A 22,893-nucleotide genomic window follows, 5' to 3' on the forward strand; every position below is an offset into this window, starting at 1 on the left:
GCCTCTTCCTTCTTATCCGACTCCGTAGGCAAAACAGGATAGCATTTGTCTATGGACATACGCTGTAATCTCTCAAACACTTCCTTATCCTTATCCTCCTTATCACGCTGAAACTGCTCAGCTTTCTTCACTATAGTAGCAACAGTATCTCGCTGACTACGTTTATTTTGTCTGATCTCTTTCTGTCGGGCTTCTTTGCGCCAGAACCGAAAGGCATCAAACATGGCCGGCCTTGATTTACGTTCGAACAACTTTATTTCCAAATTATCTAAGATCGACGCTTCGAAGCTACCGTGAGGTGGCCAACGAAGATCGCCGTCTTTCTTTGTATATTTGATCCAATAATCGTTAAAAGCAATCGGGCCTAGCCCATGTTTGCTATATAAGTCATATGTAGGAGTTCCAACCGGAGGTATCGGACACGAGTCCTCCAGCAGGGAATCCGCACCACAAGGTCTAAAGCAACTGAACAAAGTACTGCGACCAGGCATCTTGCACACTAGCCGAGTTTCACAAACTTCAAGGGTTACGGGATTTCGGGATTTACCAAGTCCCAGCAAAGAACTAAACCCTCGGTCTTTGGCGGCTGCAGTCGTCAAACAAATACAACAACAACAAAGTACGCTAGCAAAGTGTCACCGACAAAAACACTCACACAGCGTGTACAACAAAGACACCCGCTAAAGTGTCTACAACAAAAACACTCGCTAAAGTGTTTACAACAAAGACACTCGCTAAAGTGTCTACAACCAAGAACTCTGGGAGCGACCCACAAATACTTAACTCAAAGATCAATGGCGTCCTCAGGAAGGCCCGTCAATCGTCTCGCTATACCAAGGTCTACGCCAGGCGCCAAAACAGGTCTACAGTCAGGGCAGCAGTCCGTCGCAGCCGTTAGGAGGCGGGAATCTTCGCGGGAAAAGTCTTCGGGCCACTTATTTCGACAACAGGATCGATGAAGCGGGGTGCACCTTCCCTCGGAGATTTCACACGAAGTTCCTCACGATCGTCGGGCTTGGACCGGTACCACTGATGCAGCCCCACGTTGGGCGCCAACTGAAGGACTGGGTTCTTTGGACCCAGCGGTGCCAGGGCACAACACCTGAAACCTTCGTGGGTAACCTGCTCCGGCGTACAAGTCACAGAGACACGGGACACTTCCTTCGGCGTCAAAGAGTCAAGGTTTATTTACTGCAGGGAACACAGAAGTCACAGGAAGTACATCGAGTGTAGTTCGGGGAGACTGCTTCAAATTGTATTTGTGGATCGCTCCTTTTATACAGTTTTTACCCATAGGATAACATGATACACAATAGTTTACAACCTGGTTCCCACAAGTCGCTCTCAGAGGGGTCGCTTAGATCACTTTGAAACACACAAGATCCGGAACATAAGTGCGGAAACATTTGGCGGTTCCCAACTGTAAAAACCCATCTTCCCACCATTAGCAAATTCCAATCAGCAGTAAAGTAGATCGAAATAGGAACGAAGACAGGTGCAGAGGAAGACGGAGACAGTAGGGAGATCGGAAAGGGTGTAAAAGGGGAGTGTCGAGAAGCACGAGATACAGGCATCAAAGGGACGTGCCTAATGAGATGCACGACTGAGACAATAAGCCCGTGCGGCAAGATGAGCCTCGAGCGGCGCCATCTGCCTTACAGTAGCATCCCCCTCGTCATAAAGACACTTACAAAGAACATGCGTCTTCCGCCATATCTTGGGAGTCCCAGGGTCGCGAAGCGGACAGCGTCCGTTCGCTGGCTACTTGAGGGCAAGAGACAAAATGGATGCCGTATCTAAGATGGAACCCGTGGGTACAGATGACAAACCCACATAACAAACGAACGGTTTAAGTTAGCACAGCGAAACTGCGCACACTTACAAAACTCGTCATTTGCGGTTCATAGATACTAGACTCGACCATATTCGTGCGAGTTAAAAACACCACTTACAATTGTCACGGAACCTCAGATGTGGCGTTTATGGAGGCTCTTCCAGAGGCCATAGGTATGCTGGCCGTTGGATGTGCTAATTTTTCCATCCTAGGATACTTGAATCTCCATTTTGAGAGTCTTGCCACTCCTGCTGTCGATTTAGAAAAGGGGGTGGTGATGAACAGAGTGTCTGAATTAAGCAGACAACTCTTACCCAGTCCAAAGATCAGGGCTTGATCCATCACCGTTATTTATCTCACTGCCCCATCCCAGCTCATAACCTGGCTATATGCAAATCAGTCTGTCCCTGGCCCAGTGCATCATGGGAACAGGGCAGACTAAACTACCAAGCCAATTCTTCACCAGAAAGGAGACAAGCTACCGGGGACCGGTTTCTGGCATTTCAGCCGTCTTCGGCCCGGCTTGCTTGAATCCTGATGGAGCAGTGAGAAAGGGACTCATGTCTGAGTATACCCTGCCACACCTATAGTGGCCAAAAACGATTTAGAAAAGGGGGTGGTGATGAACAGAGTGTCTGAATTAAGCAGACAACTCTTACCCAGTCCAAAGATCAGGGCTTGATCCATCACCGTTATTTATCTCACTGCCCCATCCCAGCTCAGAACCTGGCTATATGCAAATCAGTCTGTCCCTGGCCCAGTGCATCATGGGAACAGGGCAGACTAAACTACCAAGCCAATTCTTCACCAGAAAGGAGACAAGCTACCGGGGACCGGTTTCTGGCATTTCAGCCGTCTTCGGCCCGGCTTGCTTGAATCCTGATGGAGCAGTGAGAAAGGGACTCATGTCTGAGTATACCCTGCCACACCTATAGTGGCCAAAAACGATTTAGAAAAGGGGGTGGTGATGAACAGAGTGTCTGAATTAAGCAGACAACTCTTACCCAGTCCAAAGATCAGGGCTTGATCCATCACCGTTATTTATCTCACTGCCCCATCCCAGCTCAGAACCTGGCTATATGCAAATCAGTCTGTCCCTGGCCCAGTGCATCATGGGAACAGGGCAGACTAAACTACCAAGCCAATTCTTCACCAGAAAGGAGACAAGCTACCGGGGACCGGTTTCTGGCATTTCAGCCGTCTTCGGCCCGGCTTGCTTGAATCCTGATGGAGCAGTGAGAAAGGGACTCATGTCTGAGTATACCCTGCCACACCTATAGTGGCCAAAAACGATTTAGAAAAGGGGGTGGTGATGGACAGAGTGTCTGAATTAAGCAGACAACTCTTACCCAGTCCAAAGATCAGGGCTTGATCCATCACCGTTATTTATCTCACTGCCCCATCCCAGCTCAGAACCTGGCTATATGCAAATCAGTCTGTCCCTGGCCCAGTGCATCATGGGAACAGGGCAGACTAAACTACCAAGCCAATTCTTCACCAGAAAGGAGACAAGCTACCGGGGACCGGTTTCTGGCATTTCAGCCGTCTTCGGCCCGGCTTGCTTGAATCCTGATGGAGCAGTGAGAAAGGGACTCATGTCTGAGTATACCCTGCCACACCTATAGTGGCCAAAAACGATTTAGAAAATGGGGTGGTGATGAACAGAGTGTCTGAATTAAGCAGACAACTCTTACCCAGTCCAAAGATCAGGGCTTGATCCATCACCGTTATTTATCTCACTGCCCCATCCCAGCTCAGAACCTGGCTATATGCAAATCAGTCTGTCCCTGGCCCAGTGCATCATGGGAACAGGGCAGACTAAACTACCAAGCCAATTCTTCACCAGAAAGGAGACAAGCTACCGGGGACCGGTTTCTGGCATTTCAGCCGTCTTCGGCCCGGCTTGCTTGAATCCTGATGGAGCAGTGAGAAAGGGACTCATGTCTGAGTATACCCTGCCACACCTATAGTGGCCAAAAACGATTTAGAAAAGGGGGTGGTGATGAACAGAGTGTCTGAATTAAGCAGACAACTCTTACCCAGTCCAAAGATCAGGGCTTGATCCATCACCGTTATTTATCTCACTGCCCCATCCCAGCTCAGAACCTGGCTATATGCAAATCAGTCTGTCCCTGGCCCAGTGCATCATGGGAACAGAGCAGACTAAACTACCAAGCCAATTATTCACCAGAAAGGAGACAAGCTACCGGGGACCGGTTTCTGGCATTTCAGCCGTCTTCGGCCCGGCTTGCTTGAATCCTGATGGAGCAGTGAGAAAGGGACTCATGTCTGAGTATACCCTGCCACACCTATAGTGGCCAAAAACGATTTAGAAAAGGGGGTGGTGATGAACAGAGTGTCTGAATTAAGCAGACAACTCTTACCCAGTACTCTGGCGGATCTGGAAGCCTTCCAACTGTCCCAACGGGTTATCTATCCCACTCACGTGGGAGGGCATACTTTGGACCCCTTTTTTACTAACCTACCAGAGGCCAGGGTCTTAACTCCTACCCCTCATGCATGGACTGACCATTTTTTGGTTAGTATCCAGTGCCCACTGTATGAGTCCCCCTCTAAACCCATGGCCAGAGTCGTCCCTAGACGACACTGGAACAAACTTAAACTGGAGGACCTGTATCGTACCTTGTCGGAGGACCCACTTGGTCCTTTTGACAACGTGGAATTGGGCTATAACCTTTTCTGCGAGTGGATCACCCGTGCCTTGGATTCCATCATCCCGGTGACTTTGAGCAAATATAGTGCAAGGGACCCTAGCCCCTGGTACGATGGCTCTTTACGTACACTAAAGAGTGCGTGCAGACGCGCTGAAAGAGTGGCGGAAAGCTTATGACACTAGTAAAAAAGTGTCATATCTTGCCACTATCAAATCCTATCATCACGCGGTCTGCAGAGCGCGTGCGGCATTTTATTCTCTCGAGTTCCGCAACAGCTCTAACCCCTCCAAATCTATCTTTAAGGCTCTTAAAGATTTGATGGCAAAAAAGGCCCCCACGAACGACACGGGTTCAATCTCACAATGTGAGGCACTGGCGAACTTCTTTCTCGAGAAGGTTCAAGCTATCCGTCGTTCCTTTTCTATTTCTACACTGGATACCGGACCTTCTCTTAGGCCCGGGGAACATACGGAATTGCATACCTTCCCTTGTTTGTCGCCTAGGGTTTTACTCATTTGGCCCAACATATTAAGTCCGGCTCTGCGGCTGATCCATTGAGACCGGCACTTTTCAGGGACCCGTCGTCCTTTGATCTTCTGCCGGTGCGCTCTCTGATTAATCTCTCGCTCTCTACTGCTATGGTTCCTGCCAGTTGGAAGCATGCGGTGGTTACGCCTATTCTTAAAAAGCCTGGTTTAGATCCTCTTAAGCCAGAGAACTACCGGCCGATATCGCTTCTCCCGTGGCCGACGAAAATAGCGGAGGCACACGTGAATAGAGTCCTTTCTGACCATCTTTTGCGGGCAAATATTCTTGATCTTACGCAGAATGGGTTCCGTGCTGACCACAGCACGGAGACAGCCCTTCTATTCATGGTAGAACATCTCCGCTTGGTGTTAGATTCGGGTCAAACGGCGGCGCTTGTTTTATTAGATCTTAGCGCCGCCTTTGACACCGTCTCTCACAAAATCCTTCTCCAGCGCTTGGAAGAGGCGGGTATCTCAGGGACTGCCCTCCAATGGTTCCGCTCTTTTCTTGCCGATCGATCTTTTTGCGTAGCTATTCCACCCCATCAGTCCAAATTCCATCCGCTGGACAAGAGGGTCCCGCTGAGCCCCACGTTATTCAATCTGTACATGAGGCCCCTGGCTGAGGTCGTTAAGCAGTGGGGCTTGACCATGGTCTCATACGCTGACGACACTCAGCTGGCGGTCACGCTCAGCGGGGACTCTGACTTGGATGCCCCTAGGTTCCAGAATGGGCTGAGGTCGCTTGCCAGCTGGATGAACTCCAACTATCTCCAGCTGAACGCAAAAAAACCGGAGATAATGATCATCGGCAAGAAATCGAAACTGTGGGGTGACATATGGTGGCCACCGGAACTGGGGCCTACCCCGACTCCGGTAATTGAGACAAAAAATCTCGGAGTGTGGCTAGATCCCGCCCTTAGTTTTGTCTCCCATACCAAGAGAACTGCCGCCAGTTGTTTTGGCATCCTGCGAGGACTAAGACCAGCATTGAAATTTTTTGATGCTTCTACCAGGCAGCTGGTCCTGCAGGCGACGGTGATCTCTCGGCTTGATTACGCCAGCTCTCTCTTGGTAGGGGTGAATCAAGCCGAAATTGCACGTCTGCAGCGTGTCCAGAATGAGGCAGCCAGAGCTGTGGTGGGTCTGCCCAGGTTTTGCTCCGCTGCCAATACTCTACGTTCCCTCCATTGGCTTCCAGTCAAGCAGAGGATTCAATTTAAAGTACTTTGCCTGTCCTACAAAATTCTTAAGGGCTTCTCGGCCCCGATTCTCACGAATCTTTTGACGCCTTATGTTCCTGCCCGTTCGTTGAGATCTCTAGGTCAGGACCTAGCAGTGGTCCCTCGGTTTAAACTTAGCCGAGCTGGAGGCCGCTCATTTCACTCCCTTCCTTTAAAGATACGTGCGTCTGATAATCTCTTTTTATTTCGTAGGGCCATGAAGACTTTTTTATTTCCCTGAGTCCGTTCCCTTTTAGCTAATTATCTCCTTAGTTGTGTTGTGTTGGCTACCTTGTCAAGCGCCGGGACGCTCCTTCGCTGGAGCAGCTGTGCGCTGAATACATTTTCATAACATAACATAACATAACATGAAGACCAGAGGACATATAACTTCTAGGGTTTAAACACCCACTTGTTTTCAAGTGGACACATGAGAAGTTTACCCACTGAAGTGTTTAGAATGAAAGAGCATACAAGAAAGAACCTGATATCAAGCCCTAAACTGAAAATTAAAACCCCAATGCTCCATTAATGAACTGTGATTTACAAGTACTGAGCTTTTTTCCCCTTAAGAGGGCACAGCAGCCCCAGAACATGGCAATAATTGTAAGGACGGAAGAGTAGCGTGATCCTGCACAGATTAACCTCTGGAGGCAGGAATGTTACAAGCTCAGAGATCCTGACCAACCCCAGAATGCCTTTGTTTTTTATGGCTTTGAGGCTGGAGCACCATTAGCAGTACTACACTGTTTTTATGGATGTTATGAGGTTTGAATAGGTTTTCTGGTCCATCGAGATCCCAGGTCTTGCAACTAGAAACATTTCCAAGGTACTCACAATAGTGACGCTCCTGGATTCGGCATCTGAAGGCTAGTACTTGTGGGGACTAACCTCACACAGATACCAGGAGGTGACAAAACAGGTACCTCTCCCAGATACAGCTAGTGGGGTCTTGCCATAAGGTGTAATTTTTTATATGCTACTAGTCCTATTCTGGGAATCATCAGAAGATTTCAATTAGAAGTCGCTAAACTACTACACAGAATAAACATGAAGCCATCAGATATAAATTCAGGACAACACACCCAATAGCAAGTGTAATACCACTCCACCTCTCCTCCTGATAGAAATAGCATCTATCACATTTATCCGGAGCAGAGTCACCAAGTATAAAGAGTTAGCAAAAAAAGCAAACATGACATATAATTGCATATAGTTGCATTTTTGGCACACACTTTTATTCCAACTTTACAAGTGGGAGGTCTACAGTTTTGAGTCTAGGAAATCATAGTACAAATATACTTTAAAGAAAAGTTGGGATCACCTGGTCAAGTTACTTAGCCAAGAATGTCCTTCTCATAAGTCAGCAAGCCATGCCACATGCCTGACAAACATTTATTACTCCATTTTTAAAAGTGATAGGATTCCACGATTCTGCTTGAGGAGAGACCAGAAAATCGGGAGTATCCTGCAGCAATACTAGGTTTTGAAAGCTAAATACCCTAAGTAATCCAGAAAGGTGGTCAGTTGAGTTAATTACACACACCTTCAATAATCATAAGTGCAACTAAATCAATTAAAACTATGCAGAGCTTTTTGCACCCACAACTTGAATATCCAAAAGATAAGGACAACAAATTACAAGTGATGGAAGAGTAATGGAGTGGAAGCAAACAGAACAAAGTGGGTCTTCTCCTGCCCCATTTGTAGTCTGTCGTTGTATGAAAGGGATTTAGACGTTTCAAGAATTGTTTAAAACAAATTATTGAGGAAATATCAACAGAACTTTAAATTATAGGGGAGACACTCACCATAGAAACATACTGTGTAAGAATGACACTATGTAAAAAAAAAAAAAACTAGAATACAAATGGAATTAGGTCAGTTTCCAAAAATGAGAACACCTGGAAGATATCGAAACTTGGTTACCAGGGCAGGCAACAATGGCATAACATTTTCCTATTAGACATTCCCTTGGAAGCCTCTTATTGTAAAGTATCTTTCCACTGACTACTCGGGATCAACATTTTTACATAGTATTTCATCAATATTACGTCCTGTTACAGAAGTGTTTGCAATCTTATGTCAAAGCATGTAGATGCAAATTCGGAGTATTACTGTATCCAAATCCTTTGTGACAAACTGGCTATAAGATATGCCTCTAAAAAAATGTTTATTTTATGTTTGTTTTTTAATCACACTGCGGTTTGATTTGTTTAGCTGTATTCAACTAAACATTTTTTATTTGCAAAGTTTTCACTGACGACATTGGCTGCCTCTGAAACCGGTTTATTAAAATCTCAAATATTTGGTAATATTTCTCTTAATATTTCTTATTTTGGTCACTTTTAAACAAACACCATTAAACCTACACATCAGCACACAGAAGTGTCCGAAACCGAACTAAGTGTTGAAAAACATTGAAACAACCAATCAATTATAATGGGTACTTAGGTCATGTAGCTCTACTTATCACACATGACTTAGTGATAATTAAGTGATAATTATCCTGTTTCACAATAAATATCCTAACATGTATGTAGTAAAGATGAAAGACACAAATTTAGCATGGTCTAAATTTTATAAAATGTTAAAACATTTTGAAAAACAGTCACATTTCTACTCACTTGAATGTGGCAGAAGTACCGGAGCAAATATGCTGTGATTACTTCCTGAAAAGAAAACACAGACCTCGGATAAGAATTCATTTTGAGTTTGAGCACCTCAAGTCAACAGCTCACAATTAGCATGCCAGATTCCATTAAACCTAGACATCAAGTTCACTCTTGATTAAATGATATACTGCTGTCCTAATTCACCTAACAGTTTCCTCAAGTTGACTGACATATAAAACCTACTAGCATAACACTTGCTCCAAAACTGCTTTCCTATGCTCACCTGCTACTGAGTCTTTCTACATCCTGCCAGAACTAATCATGTGGTATCTGTCCCTGAAAGGTGACAATCTAAATGTGCAAGAATGTACCTCCCTGAAACCTGTCCATATTGCTTGCCTACTGCAGAGCCTATGCTTAAAAGAGAGTGCAACACCACTCTCCAAGATGCTCCACCTTTTGACCCAGCCCATTAAATGAGACCTACAGATCTCTTGCTTCATTTTCCAAGATTCAGCTGCAAATGTTATCTTATTGAAACGGCCGTACTTTCCTCTCCTTAAATTCCCCACAAGCTGTTAGTGACATCAATACCATAAACTAAGCACAATTCAATGTTTTAAAATTCTAAAGACCAACTCTATCTTTCAAAACAAGTTCCAATTACCTGTCCAACCCTCCCTCACTGCCAATGTCCTACTCCAAAACAATCAAGCCCACTGCTGCAAGATACTCATTCAAAACATCCCATCGAACAGACTACCCATCAACATACACTCACAACTAACTTTACAAATGGATATTGAGTATCAACATCACTGCCAAGGTAAAATCCAGCTTTGTATAGACTACAGAATTTTCTGTTCCACAGGGATGCTAAACCTCTCCCTCTTTTTCTTCCCTGTTTTTCTTTTCTTTTCATAACAATTCTTTTAATCAGTGTTTTCTCAATAACAAAGGTCTTTATTCAGCACAGTGCACATGGAAGAACATAACATTCAAAGCAGTCACAGCTCAAATTCTTCACATCAATCATAGTTTGTAACTCTTACCTTAATGAATAAGAATTGTCAATATAGTACACATACAGTTACATTTTACCACTAATGTGTACAAATAATAATTGTTTTTAAATGGGAGATGAACTGGGTATGGTAGCATAGTTCAAATAGCCACCGGCAGAGATGTTGCCATCCATATTAACCATGAAGGGAGAACGCCTGGAATATCTGTTAAGTCATGTAGTAATACCAGCTTCTGGGTACATTTGGATAGGGTACGCCAGTTGTTGGCCCAGCAATGATAGCATATGTCCGTAATAAATCATACAATGTGCCTTTTGGTTTACATCTTCCAACAGTTGGAATCATGCCCCATATCTGCCTTACCCAAACAAGTAGGGGTCCTGTATCAATTGTGTCATATTTTGTAGTATGTGCAGTTTATGTGGGAATATCTCAAAACTTTATTGTGCATTTTCATTCTTCTTTTGTGTAATCAAGCGGTTTTTGTATCGCTCTTGGGTATTCTGTATCATTGGAGGTGTGGAGTACAGTTTTGTTAATATGTCACAGGTAACTCATCTTCTATATGTTCATTGTTCATCTGAATTAGGGATACATTTCAGGCAGTAAAGGGTTGTGACAATGTTTCAACTGTCAATATCTCTAGGTTTGCCCCTTATCTAGTTTATATTTCGCTTTTGAGTCCTCAAAAGAGTTTATAGTCTCATTAGTTATTCCATGGTTAAAAGATAGGATTCCTTTTTTTGCCCATTGTCTCCAGCACATGCAGTGTTTACGCACGGTCATTTTTCCTTTGTGCCATATCAGGACATTTATTCTCGTGTATGGATCTACTTTCATGGCTTTGTGCAATGTAAGTCATATTGTTAACAGTGAGTACGTCACTAAGTTCATCCCCCAAAGCAGTGGTTAGGTGGTTGCGCATAGGTCTTTCATAAAAAAATAATGTTTAAGTGTGCCTGTCTCAAAATGTGCCCAGTTTGTTAGTGACATAGAATAATTTATGATATGAGTTAGTTTCGATATGTGTTGGGTGGTATGATAAGTAGCAATGTGTGGAAGTCCCAGATGTTGAATGTGCATAAAGCTTCGGGAGATTCATTTGGAGGTCTGTCCCAGTCCCAGTAAAGAGCCTTAAATCCTAGTTGAATAGACTTGCAATTCGGGAGTTATGGGGAGCATGCCCAATGCATAGTGGAAATTGGGGTGTTATAATTTGAATTATTTGTACTTATCCCAATATAAGATGGGTGCTTTCCATCAGCAGAAGTAAATGTTCATTTTCCGAAGTAGAGGATTCAGATGTTAAACCGTATTTCTCAAATCTGAATCTATACATATTCTCAGATATCAGCGATTCTTTTTGGCCCATTTGAAATTGTATCCAGGGCCAGACTGGCCGTAGTGGGCATAGGGCTTTTCCCCGCAAGGCTGGAAGGGTGGGTTTTCAGCAGTTGGGGCTGGTATTGTTACTGGGGGTCGGTTTTGCATCAGTGCCCCCAGTAACATAAGCAGCAATGCACACTTGCACACTCCCATGGGCTGGCCTGACAAAATTGCCAGGGCTGCTTTGGGTTCTCAGTCTAGCCCTGATTGTATACCTCTAGGTCTGTTGCAACAGTGTACCAAGACTTTGGGAGTTCCTCATATTTAGCCCAGTCCAGTGTGTTGCCAGAGAAACCAGAAAATGTGTATATCAGTGCCTGTATTGAATTCCTGGGATTGTGAGTGAGGGCATAATGTCATCGGCATCTAATAAACCCACCATCTCTCCTACGGAGGTAGTCATTCTGCCAATTTCATGTGTCACTCGTGAGGCTGTTGCCAATCGCTCCTGGGTTAACAAGAAAGTTCCCAAGTTAGGCCCATGTAGTGAAGCAGCGTATTTCTTACATTGTCCTCAAAAATAAAATTTTCAGCTGTGACCTTTTGCAAATATTTGCGTGCACGACAATGTTGAATTAGTTTCCCTGAAAATAAACTTTTTTACACATCTGGCTTCGAACATTATCACAACGTCCTGAACATCATGTACAAGGTCTGGTTTCGCATTATGTAAAAATGTCATCACTATAACAAATGTCATCACTATCGTCATTCAAGGGGCGACAGGGCTATCTACATATCCATAACATCACTAATCTATACACACATCGCAAGGCTGTTTTCTATTATAAAAGATGAGCATCCCAATAGATTAGCAGTGGAGGCACTTCTGCAGACAACCTAGGTCCTTGCATGCTGAGAAATCACCACGCAGCTGTCTGACATCTCGTGAGGGGGTCCAGTTTGTGACCAAGACGGACCTTCATTCTATCCCAAAGGAAACGGGGTTGGATCGCCCCTTGGGGGGATTCTTGGCTTCACACCAACACCCACTCTAGATACACTTAGAGTAGGGTTTGCATCATAGTAGTACACTTAATTGCTGCATGCCTACATGTATACATTGTTTTTGCATCATAGTTGAACTCTATTATTCACGCTCTTGGTGCTTGTAATCACATTTATCTGCTTCTATTAATCATTGTAGCACACATATTTTATGCAAGAATAACCTTGGTTCAATACATTCATTGAAAACGTCCCACTGTGCATTCTCTGTATACTTCTCTGAGAATAAGTTAGCACGAGTGACGGAGAGAAAGGTTCTGTAGTTTCCACGATTCCTGAGGGGTCAGGGTTGTCATGCTCAATGGTTGCCAGAAACCATTTGCTTCCTCATAGGTTAGGGGGGGCTTACGGTGGCACTGTGAGCTAGTTGGTCTATAGGCCATCATAACCTGTGGGGGTTTCCGGAATCAGTCTTAGCACCAAACCCTTGTTTATGTTGTCCAAACAATCCGCCGATCCTACGGATTAGTAGGAACTAAACAACAAGAGTGGGTGTTCCTTTTGAATACCCATTTGTATAGGGTAGATTTCGGATAAGAATCCACCGTAGGTTCTTTTGTCACTGGATTATTTCAAAGACAATTTTCTTTAGATATAACACTCGTTTTTAAGTCAGCACTATAAAAAAGGTAGCCCCACTCAAAGGCTTTCTCTGCAACAAGAAAGAAAGCCATGGTTGTGTAGCAGGAGTCCTTTGAGTACCACAGTAGATGTGAGAGCGTGTGGAAATGGTGCGTAGAACGTCTGCTGGGGACAAATCCTACCATAGATTCATGTATTTATAATGGAATAGCTTTCCACAGTCTGGTTCATCAAAATTTTCCTATTTGGATTTAGCAATGAAATTCCCCTACAGATAGAGCGTTATTGATGATCATTGTTTGGTTTACACCTCACAGAGGCGACTGCTTTATTAGAAAATGCGTTAAATTGGCTCTCAGCATCTGCTTACTTAAATGCTGCATGTAAAATTTTTGCTACGGGAGCACTGCCAATTTGATAAAACTCTGGGATAGCAGTAGTTATTGGAGGACTTGTCGTTGGGTAAACTGGATAGGGCTTTTGCTATTTCCGCGAATGTAATTCTACCTGCCAGTAACTCTCTGCCGAAGAAAGATTTTAGGTACTTCCTATTTAGTAAAGAAAGAACATTTCTTTTACTCTTGTTGTTGTGTGGTTTGACTTTCATATATGTAGTCACTTTAAGAACTTTGCAAATGTATGTACAATTGTATCCTTCCTCACTGGAAGAACCCAGAGTGTCCGCCTTCCACCCTAAAGCTCGTGCCCAAAGGACATTATCTGTGGCATTCCTCTTGGGACATCTCTAAGCCTCCCTTTGTTCAACATCTATATGGGCCCTCTGGCCATCCTGGTCAGGACTTATGGTATGAACATCATATGTTACGCTGACCACACTCAGCTCATCCTCTCCCTATCCTCAGACCATGTAAAAACCAAGGCCAACTTTCACCTGCGCATGACCAGCGTAGCCAGCTGGATCCAAAACAACTGCCTCAAACTCAACACCGACAAAATGGGTGAACTCCTCTTCAGGAGCAGCACATCTCCATGGGGGGACTCCTGGTGGCCAGCAGTGCTGGGACTCTAACCAAAACCCACCGAACATGCCAGGAACCTAGGTTTCATACTTGACTGCAAACTCTGCACAGAAAAACAGATAAACGCAGTATCCTCAGCCTGCTTCCTCACTCTCCGCATGCTCCGGAAAATCTTCAAAGGGCTTCCCCCCAGCACCAGATGCACTTTCACCCAGGCCCTCGTTACCAGCCGCTTGGACTATGGTAAGACCCTCTATATGGGTATCACCTCACAGCTGCTAAACAGACTTCAGACCATTCAGAACTCAGCGGCCAGGCTGGTCCTTTCCTTCCTGAGGCAGGCTTATATCACCCCTCACCGCAGAACACTTCACTGGCTCCCCATCTACAAAAGGTATCGGTTCAAAATGCTAACCCACGCCTACAGAGGCCCTGCACAATCAGGGACCAGCCTGCATCAACAACAGGTTGAACTTCCACCAACCCCTCAGATAACTGTGCGCCTCCTCCCTTGCCCACACTCCCCACTTCCAACAAGGCAGGAGTGGTGGCCGCTCCTTCTCCTACCTGGTCACCAAGTCCTAGAAGGACCTCCCCCTCCGGACCTCCCCCACCCTGCAGGAATTCAGAAAAGATCTGAAAAACCTGGCTGTTCGACTAACTACACCCAGCAGTAGTAACCCCCAGTGCCTGGATAACCTCACGGGTGATAAGGATAAGGAGCGCTTTACAAATCCAGTTCGAGAATGTCTTGTGGGTGTCTCTGTGCCTATCTTTTCTCTTCTTGTATAGCATACACTGCCATGTGTGATTCACTTTGTTTTAGCTGTGCAGGCAGTGGTCAAACTGATTTCTCTCCGTGTTCATAATATCAATTTCAATTTCTGTTTAGGTCGTTTTCTGTGTCTTCAGTAAACAAAGAGTTTGTGACAAATTTCTCTTTTTCCAACCCCGTCAGTAGTTCCCTAGATAGACCACCCTCTCATTAATGCACAAGTGAGGGAAACTCCCCCTCACAATATTTAGCATTTATTGGAACTCTAACAGTAGCCCCAATAAATTCATGACTTTACAAACCCTGATGGATTCTCAACTGCTTTTATTCAATCTACACCCACTCATTTCCTTCTTTTGTTCTCTTCTCCATGCCTGGATAGTCCTGTCACTTTCTCTCTGTGAAACATTGCATTATCTCGTGATGGCTTATTTTATAACAACGTTTTCGTGATTCATTTAATTTAATTCAAAAGTTACACTGTTTCCTTCTTCACTATGCAACAAACCTACCCACTCACCCCCATTATCACACTTCGCTTAATCGTTCCTATTGTGTCATTCAAAGTAATTGTTTTCCTGAGTCTATAAGAGATTCTACCTCTTGCCATCTCTGCCTGGATGAATTAAACATTGCAGACATCTGAAGAATTCTGGACGGAGAGGATCTGCCTTGCCTGAAGCTTGCTTTCCATTTGATTGCCCATATATTGGGCACCATGCCTCTGTGGAGGTTTTTTTCTTGCCCAATGATCAGGTTTGCATATCAAAATTCAATATGCCAGAACCTTACTTCTTATAAGACAAACACTGGAACAGGAAAAGACATTAGTGCACAAATGAATTCTAGCAGCTGTTCAAGATCATGTGTGTCTTAAAAACATATGGAAGCCTGTTGTAACTGCTGCATGTATGCCACATTAAAGAATAAGGAAAGGTTCGAGAATCCGGCTTTTCCTAGTCGGGATGAGAAGAATGTTGTCCATTATTTGGACCCCTCATGATGCAGACCGATTTATGAAAAGACTTTGCATCAAATCTCACAGTAGTTCCACTGGAGGTATTGACTACAGAGTAGCAAGAACTGAAAAAGGGTAGTTCCTCCCTCCCCCTCTTCCTTTTGCTGTGCTGGGCCTCTTCCAGGCATGGAGCTGAACATAATAAAACAAGCACAATATAGCCACAGGCATTTCCCTTCACTAAACACAGCCATCAAAAAAAGACTATCTTGAAAGCGGCCACAAGTTCTCTATGGTGAGTAATGATAATAAAAGCTATTGAAAGGAAACTTTAACTGCATACAAAGTTCTTAACTATCAAGATAAGGATTAAAATGTTGACTGGGGGAGAACACAAGCTAACCAGCCAACATTTATTTAAGAAAACAGACGAAAAGCCCAGTGTTGTGATCTGTGCTTTGCGGGGCGGAAACGTTCCCTGAGGCCAACTGACACTGTATGCCATGCCAGATTGTTGGGCAGCTTGCTGCATAAAAGGGACAGTGTCCAGATCTTCTTTAATAAACCTCATGCCCATCTGGTCACACCTACCTTTTTAGTATATATTACTCTACATAATGAAAGGAACTAGAAGTCCACTCTTTGGACAAAGCAAGAAGCACACTTGTCATGTGCGATCAACTAAACAATTTAAGGCAAAACAGCTAAATAAATGTGTTGGAGAGGATTGTTTGGTCACAACACATGTATTCTTTAGGAGGTCACAGTGCAGGCAGATAAAGTGAGCTCAGAGCTTCTGCTTATTAAAGGTATTCTTGAGACTGTTTATTGGGGAAGTCAGAAAAAAGGCACCAAGAAAACTATAAAGAGACAACAGAATGCACCATAATATTTCTTCTTACAAGATAATATTGCTTTTTCATACCATAGGAACTGTTAGGGTCAATATCTAAAAACACGCTGTGGTCTGAAGAAGCAGATACTGGTGGTGTAGAAGGTGTATTTGGAGAGGTTGGCGGAGTAGTGGTTGGTTCATGCTCCACTTCAGTGATCCTGCTGAAGCTCATTTTACATGGTTCCCTTTCCAGTGGTGTTGGGTGGCCACGCAGAGTGCCTGAAGTCGACGGATGTCTGCCACTATTAGGCCTTATTCCAGGGGACTTTAATGAATAGGTTGTTTTTCTGACCTAAAAAAAAGAAAATACAGGTAAAATTATACATTTTCCAATGCGCAGTAGAAGCAATTGGTGCAAAGGACCTTTCACAATCCAACCAGAACCAGACATGTATACAAAAAACATTAACAGTAAAACATGTATTTATAGCCAAGATATGAGCAATGCTAGAAAACTCTCCAAAAAAGTACTAGGAGTATCTGAGGAGTAAAAATACATTACTTACCTATGCTTGTAGTTCGCCACCACCAATATATTTCTTTGATTCAATTGCTTTATTGAATATCTGAAGTTGTAAATCTGATGACAGAGAATTTGCAATGAAGTGCATATCTTAGAGGAGGGAAGACTTTTTCTGGTCCAGTGTCTTGGAATATGTTACAGTAGTTGGAGGCATCACATGGGCTGATTCACCAGGATTTCTAGTATGTGTAGGGCCTTCATTAATAACTGCTGTATGTTCATTGACAGGACAGTGACAAAGCCCTATTTAGTGAGTCTTATGCCAGTTTTGTACACTTAGTAAAGGACGTTTTGGCATGAATAAAAAAGTATATTATCTTTGATTACACCATCTTGCTGGGCTCATGAGTCACACCAATGAAAGCTTGGAAAAACTCTTTGAAAGGGGAGGTGACATCTAGTAAATGTATCCCTGACTATCCACTTGGAAAAGGTACCTGCAAATCCTCATGTTCTTTTGAGTACCTGCTAAGTCAAGAGTTACTTTCAGTTATCTTGCAAACCTTTCTACATGTGTTCTCAGGTACGAGTCCTGTTAATATCTGTAATTTGTTCCAAAACCACATGTGCAATCTTGATATTTTTCAGACCTGGACCTACAAGAAGGACTGTGTGGTACAGTTTCCCCCTAGTACATCACAGTATTATTCACTCACTGTATAGATATGTGAAAGTACAGACAACTGTGCAGTCCTCAGCTCATTGCATAACACATCAGATGAATCAAAGCAATTCTGGGGGAATGGTAGGGATGCCCACAACTTTATCAGGTCCCGTGCTCAATATTAGAAATGCTTTTTCACAAGCAATGGGTGTCCAGTTTAATACGGATGAGCAGTCTGGAATTTTGTGTGTGGCAGTATACGAGACACATTAGCTTTTCTATCCATGAGTTTAAGGGAAAGAACTCAATCCTCCTCTTCAGAAGCTAAGTCATCCAGAGGGCTAAGAAGAAGACAAACATGAAAGGGGTTACCGATTCTTAAATAGCCAAGGCTTTAAGTGGAATTCTGGTCCAGCTGGAGTATACTTTGGTGCCTACAAAGTTCAAATCTGCACTTGTCTGACACAGCCTTTGCATGAGCCCCGGTAAAAACATTTTAAAGGAAAGGATGGAGTAATTAATGCATGCCAGGTGTCTGTTCCACTTTCACAACGTCAATTACAGTCTCATAAATACAAAGATAAAGACATCCAGACCTTCTTTGTCACAACAATTTTTCTAACGTTTAAGAATGATTTGCATCTTACTCTACAATCCTGAACTTGCTTCAATTGTACCACAGTATGGGGCAGTCACTCAAATATATAGTAACAACAAGAGAGGGAGGGATACTCCGGGAGTCATTCAATCAGTCTTTATTCGATAATTTTCAACCATAAAAGACACAATAAATCATAAAAATGTCATTAAAAAAGGTTATGCCCTAAAAACATACAATCTTAAAAAATTGAATATATGATTATCGTAAGACCCTGACGATATTTCATTGAGATAGCTCTTACAAACAATCCATATAAACATTCCATCAGAAATCGGAACAGCTAACCAACATATTTTAAAATAATAATTCATGGAGAAGGAAGATTTTTCCTTCGCAGTGCCCATGCCCAGCTAAGGAATTTCGCAACAGCTATAACAATATCAGATCTGATGTTTGTTACCAAAATAGGCAGTGCTACCATACCCGATCTTGTACCAAAGTTAACACAAAGCGGCTTAAGCCACTTGCGACGAGGGCTACTGTAGGCAGGACACACAAAAAATATGTGACTAATAGACTCTTCCTGAAATGAGCATGATGGACAGTTAATATCTGGAGCATTATTCCAGTTTGCAGTGAAATTTCTTAGCGGAAGAGGGCCCACTCTGAATTGGTGTTATAGTTTCCTATCACCAGGTTTCATAATCAGACTCCAGTAGGCCTCTGCTTCCACAACAAACTTATGTTCCATAAAGATACCTGTGAGCATATTACTAGCCACCATCGATAGGGTCTGCTTAGTAATCATATCCAAATAATACACTTGATAATCATTTTTACTGGGAAAAGAATTCCCTATCGGGTCATCCCACAGGTGTCTAAGCCCCATGTCATACAAATTACGCATAAGCTTCTGGAGCCATTTTATTTTTGAAGATGAGTCAGCATTCTTAATATACATTAAAGCCTGTGCATAAGTTACCAATTCTGGAGCAGTCCACAGCCTTCTCCAATAAGCTAATGGTCTAAATCCCGCCAGCTCATCAAGAGAGGTGTAGCCTAAATCTAATAGCAAAGGCCTGGTAGGGGTAGATTGTGGGAGGGTGGTCAATGCTCTCAGAAACTTATTTTGCGCCCTAAGTAGGGGTGATAAATCTTCGAGCCCCCAAAGTTCGGCACCATATTTTATAGAAGCTCTGATTTTCCCGTTATAAATTGATACAGCTGGCCCCACTGGTTCTGTAATTGAAAGTCGGTGTTCTTTTAATAAGGCATCCGTTAGCTGGTTATGCCTTAAGACCAGAACATCTAACTGTGGTGACCAGTTCATCCTCCTACCCATAGTCACACCTAAATATGTGACGGTATCCGTTTGTTCCAAGGGTGCACTATTCAATTCTACTCTGCCTTTAACAGATTTAAGTTTATGCAACATCATGAACTTTGTTTTGTCAACATTAACTATTAGATCATGGTCGTTGCAAAAATCACTAAGTCTATCAACGGCACGTTGCAGACCCAATTGAGTTTAGATCAAATTAATGTATCGTCTGCAAACATTAATATAGGAGCCCTTGAACCGGCTAGAGTTGGTGCATCAGTTGAAAAACTTATTGTAATAACTGACTACCTTATTTATAAACAGGGAGAATAGGGTAGGGGCAAGGACACACCCTTGCCACACTCCCTTATTGACAGGGAAACGATCTGTTAATTAGCCCTGCTGTCCCCACCTTACCTGGGCATAATTTGCCTCATGGAGTTTAATAATAAAAGACAAAAGTTCAAGAGGCATCCCAGCCTCCTTTAACGTGGCCCATAACTTATGGCATCAAAAGCTGATTTTAAATCAACAAAGGCTGCATAAAGAGTCCTCCCTGCAAGAATCACTGTATTCCAATATATCATCACAAATCTAAAAACTTGATCTATGGTGCTGACGTGGGGTCTGAAACCCACTTGGTAGGTAGATAATATATTCTGATCTATTACCCATTCATTAACCCTACCTAACACAAGCCTAGCCACAATTTTCTGAAGAGTATCAATTAGGCTTTTCGGCCTGTAATTGCTTGGGCTATCACGGTCTCCCTTTTTAGGTCTCCGGCATTAACCGCGCGAAAGCGCGGTCTCGCCAGAGACCTATTGTGAGCGACTCTGCTTACCAGGAGAGGGGACAGGAGCTGGCCGCGCGCTGGGGAATGGAGCGGGCCACGCGAACGCGCTCGCTGTGGCCAGCTCCTGTCTCCTCTCCGGGGAAGCAGAGGCACACAGCCACACTTCCACCTGCTAACGCATGCCCACACACACGAGCACACCCCCCACATACACACACGTGCGCACACAGACACGAGTGCACCGAGCCCCCCTCCCGCCGTCGCACACATACATACACACACGAGCACACACACACACACACACGAGTGCACCGAGACACCCCCCCCAGCCCTTTTGAACTTACTGGGCCAATCTCGGGGGACTCCGCTCTCAGCACGCGGCAGGGGCAGGCACCGGGCATGTGCCTCGTGCCCCCTCCGCAGAGTTGACGCTGCGGCTCTTGCCAGCTCCTTTCCCGGGGCTCCCTCTTGGTCAAGGGAGCCCCGCAACACTTGCGCAACCTCCTGCTGGCGGCCCCGGGGCTCTCCACTGCTCACAGGAGCCCCGGGCCGCGAGACGCATTTTTTCCGCCTGCCTCCTCTTCCGGTCCAGACGCGGCCCCGCCCCCGTCACAGGCCACCTTGCCTGACTTCCGGTGCGGAGAGGCGGGATTTCGGGGGCATTTTCTGCCACACAAACATTGTTTTTGTACGTGCAGCGCCTTGTCCCTTTCAGCAGGGCTCACTCTCGCTCTCTCTCAACGATGTGGCATAACGGCCGGAACTGCCGACTTTGGAGTTGGGAAACAAGGTACAAGGCTGGCGTCCGCTCAACATCCTGTGATTCTGGGCAAACCACTTAATCTCCCCGTGCATACCAAAAAAGGAATGTGTCCTTTGCACTATATAAGAATGGACAAAATAAAATGAATAAGAAATAAGGAGGGCGAGGAATCGGCCTGGGCTTTTTTTTGCGTGTAATGCACAGGAAACATGCCTCAGTGTAGTGGGGTTGGCGCAATTGCATACGTTTGGATAACTTTTGTAGTCACACAGGCTAGTTAAAAACAAACATAGGCACAATTAATTGTCATGGCCTTTGGAAAGAGAAAATATTCTCCCTAGCTTTATGACACTCCATCTCACTACCAAATGGGCTTCTATACTCCCTCCTCTCCATTCAGGAAGTAGTGACAGGCGTTGTGTTGGTATTGCACCATTACATCGCAACTTTTACAACGGGAGTCTATTACAACGCAACTTTTACAACGCTGGTTCCATTACATCGCATGCCTTTACAACGCATGTCATTACATAGCAGATGCTATTACAACGCATGCCATTACAACGTAGGTATAGGTAAGTATTTAATTTTTTTAAATGTTATTTTATATTATTTAATTAATTTAATTAATATTAATTATAAATAAATATATTTATTTGTTTTTTAATATTATAAATTAAATATATTAATTTAAGTAATTTTTAAAATAAGCACAGGTGTATTTTTAGGTTTTAGGGCTGGGTTTGGGTTTTGGGGTACAGGGGTATTTTTAGGTTTTAGGGCTGGGTTTGTGTTTTGGGGTACAGGGGTATTTTTAGGTTTTAGGGTTGGGTTTGTGTTTTGGGGTACAGGGGTATTATGTTTTAGGGTTGGGTTTGTGTTTTGGGGTACAGGGGTATTTTTAGGTTTTAGGGTTGGGTTTGTGTTTTGGGGTACAGGGGTATTTTTAGGTTTAAGGGCTGGGTTTGGGTTTTGGGGTACAGGGGTATTTTTAGGTTTTAGGGGTGGGTTTGTGTTTTGGGGTACAGGGGTATTTTTAGGTTTTAGGGTTGGGTTTGTGTTTCGGGGTACAGGGGTATTTTTAGGTTTAAGGGCTGGGTTTGGGTTTTGGGGTACAGGGGTATTTTTAGGTTTTAGGGCTGGGTTTGTGTTTGGGGTACAGGGGTATTTTTAGGTTTTAGGGCTGGGTTTGGGTTTTGGGGTACAGGGGTATTTTTAGGTTTTAGGGCTGAGTTTGTGTTTTGGGGTACAGGGGTATTTTTAGGTTTTAGGGTTGGGTTTGTGTTTTGGGGTACAGGGGTATTTTTATGTTTTAGGGTTGGGTTTGTGTTTTGGGGTACAGGGGTATTTTTAGGTTTAAGGGCTGGGTTTGGGTTTTGGGGTGCAGGGGTATTTTTAGGTTTTAGGGCTGAGTTTGGGGGTACAGGGGTAATTTTAGGTTTTAGGGCTGGGTTTGGTTTTGGGGTACAGGGGTATTTTTAGGTTTTAGGGCTGGGTTTGGGGGTACAGGGGTATTTTTAGGTTTTAGGGTTGGGTTTGTGTTTTGGGGTACAGGGGTATTTTTAGGTTTAAGGGCTGGGTTTGTGTTTTGGGGTACAGGGGTATTTTTAGGGTTCAGCTTTTTTAAATAAACTACTTTAAATTAATTAAATTAATTATATCAAATAAATTAAATACAATTAATTTCAATTATACAATTAATTAAATTAAATTTATTAAATTAAATTATATATTATATTAATTACATTTTTTAATTAAATTAATTACATTATTTTAATTAATTTAATTACAATTTTAAAATT

At 43.7% G+C, this 22,893-nt stretch overlaps 1 protein-coding gene across 1 annotated transcript in view; it reads right to left on the reverse strand.

Moving 5' to 3' along the window:
• SOS2 (SOS Ras/Rho guanine nucleotide exchange factor 2) overlaps positions 1-22,893 on the reverse strand; it is a 372,731-nt gene that overhangs the window by 26,619 nt on the left and 323,219 nt on the right. The window contains exons 20-21 of the mRNA XM_086937294.1: positions 16,514-16,775; positions 8,887-8,931 (exon numbers count right to left, since the gene is read on the reverse strand). Of these exons, the coding sequence (XP_086793420.1) occupies positions 8,887-8,931; positions 16,514-16,775 (307 nt within the window). The remainder of the gene's footprint in view (positions 1-8,886; positions 8,932-16,513; positions 16,776-22,893) is intronic.

The sequence above is a fragment of the Lissotriton vulgaris genome, chromosome 9, assembly GCF_964263255.1.
Source record: "Lissotriton vulgaris chromosome 9, aLisVul1.2, whole genome shotgun sequence".
In the NCBI taxonomy this organism is placed as follows: domain Eukaryota; kingdom Metazoa; phylum Chordata; class Amphibia; order Caudata; family Salamandridae; genus Lissotriton; species Lissotriton vulgaris.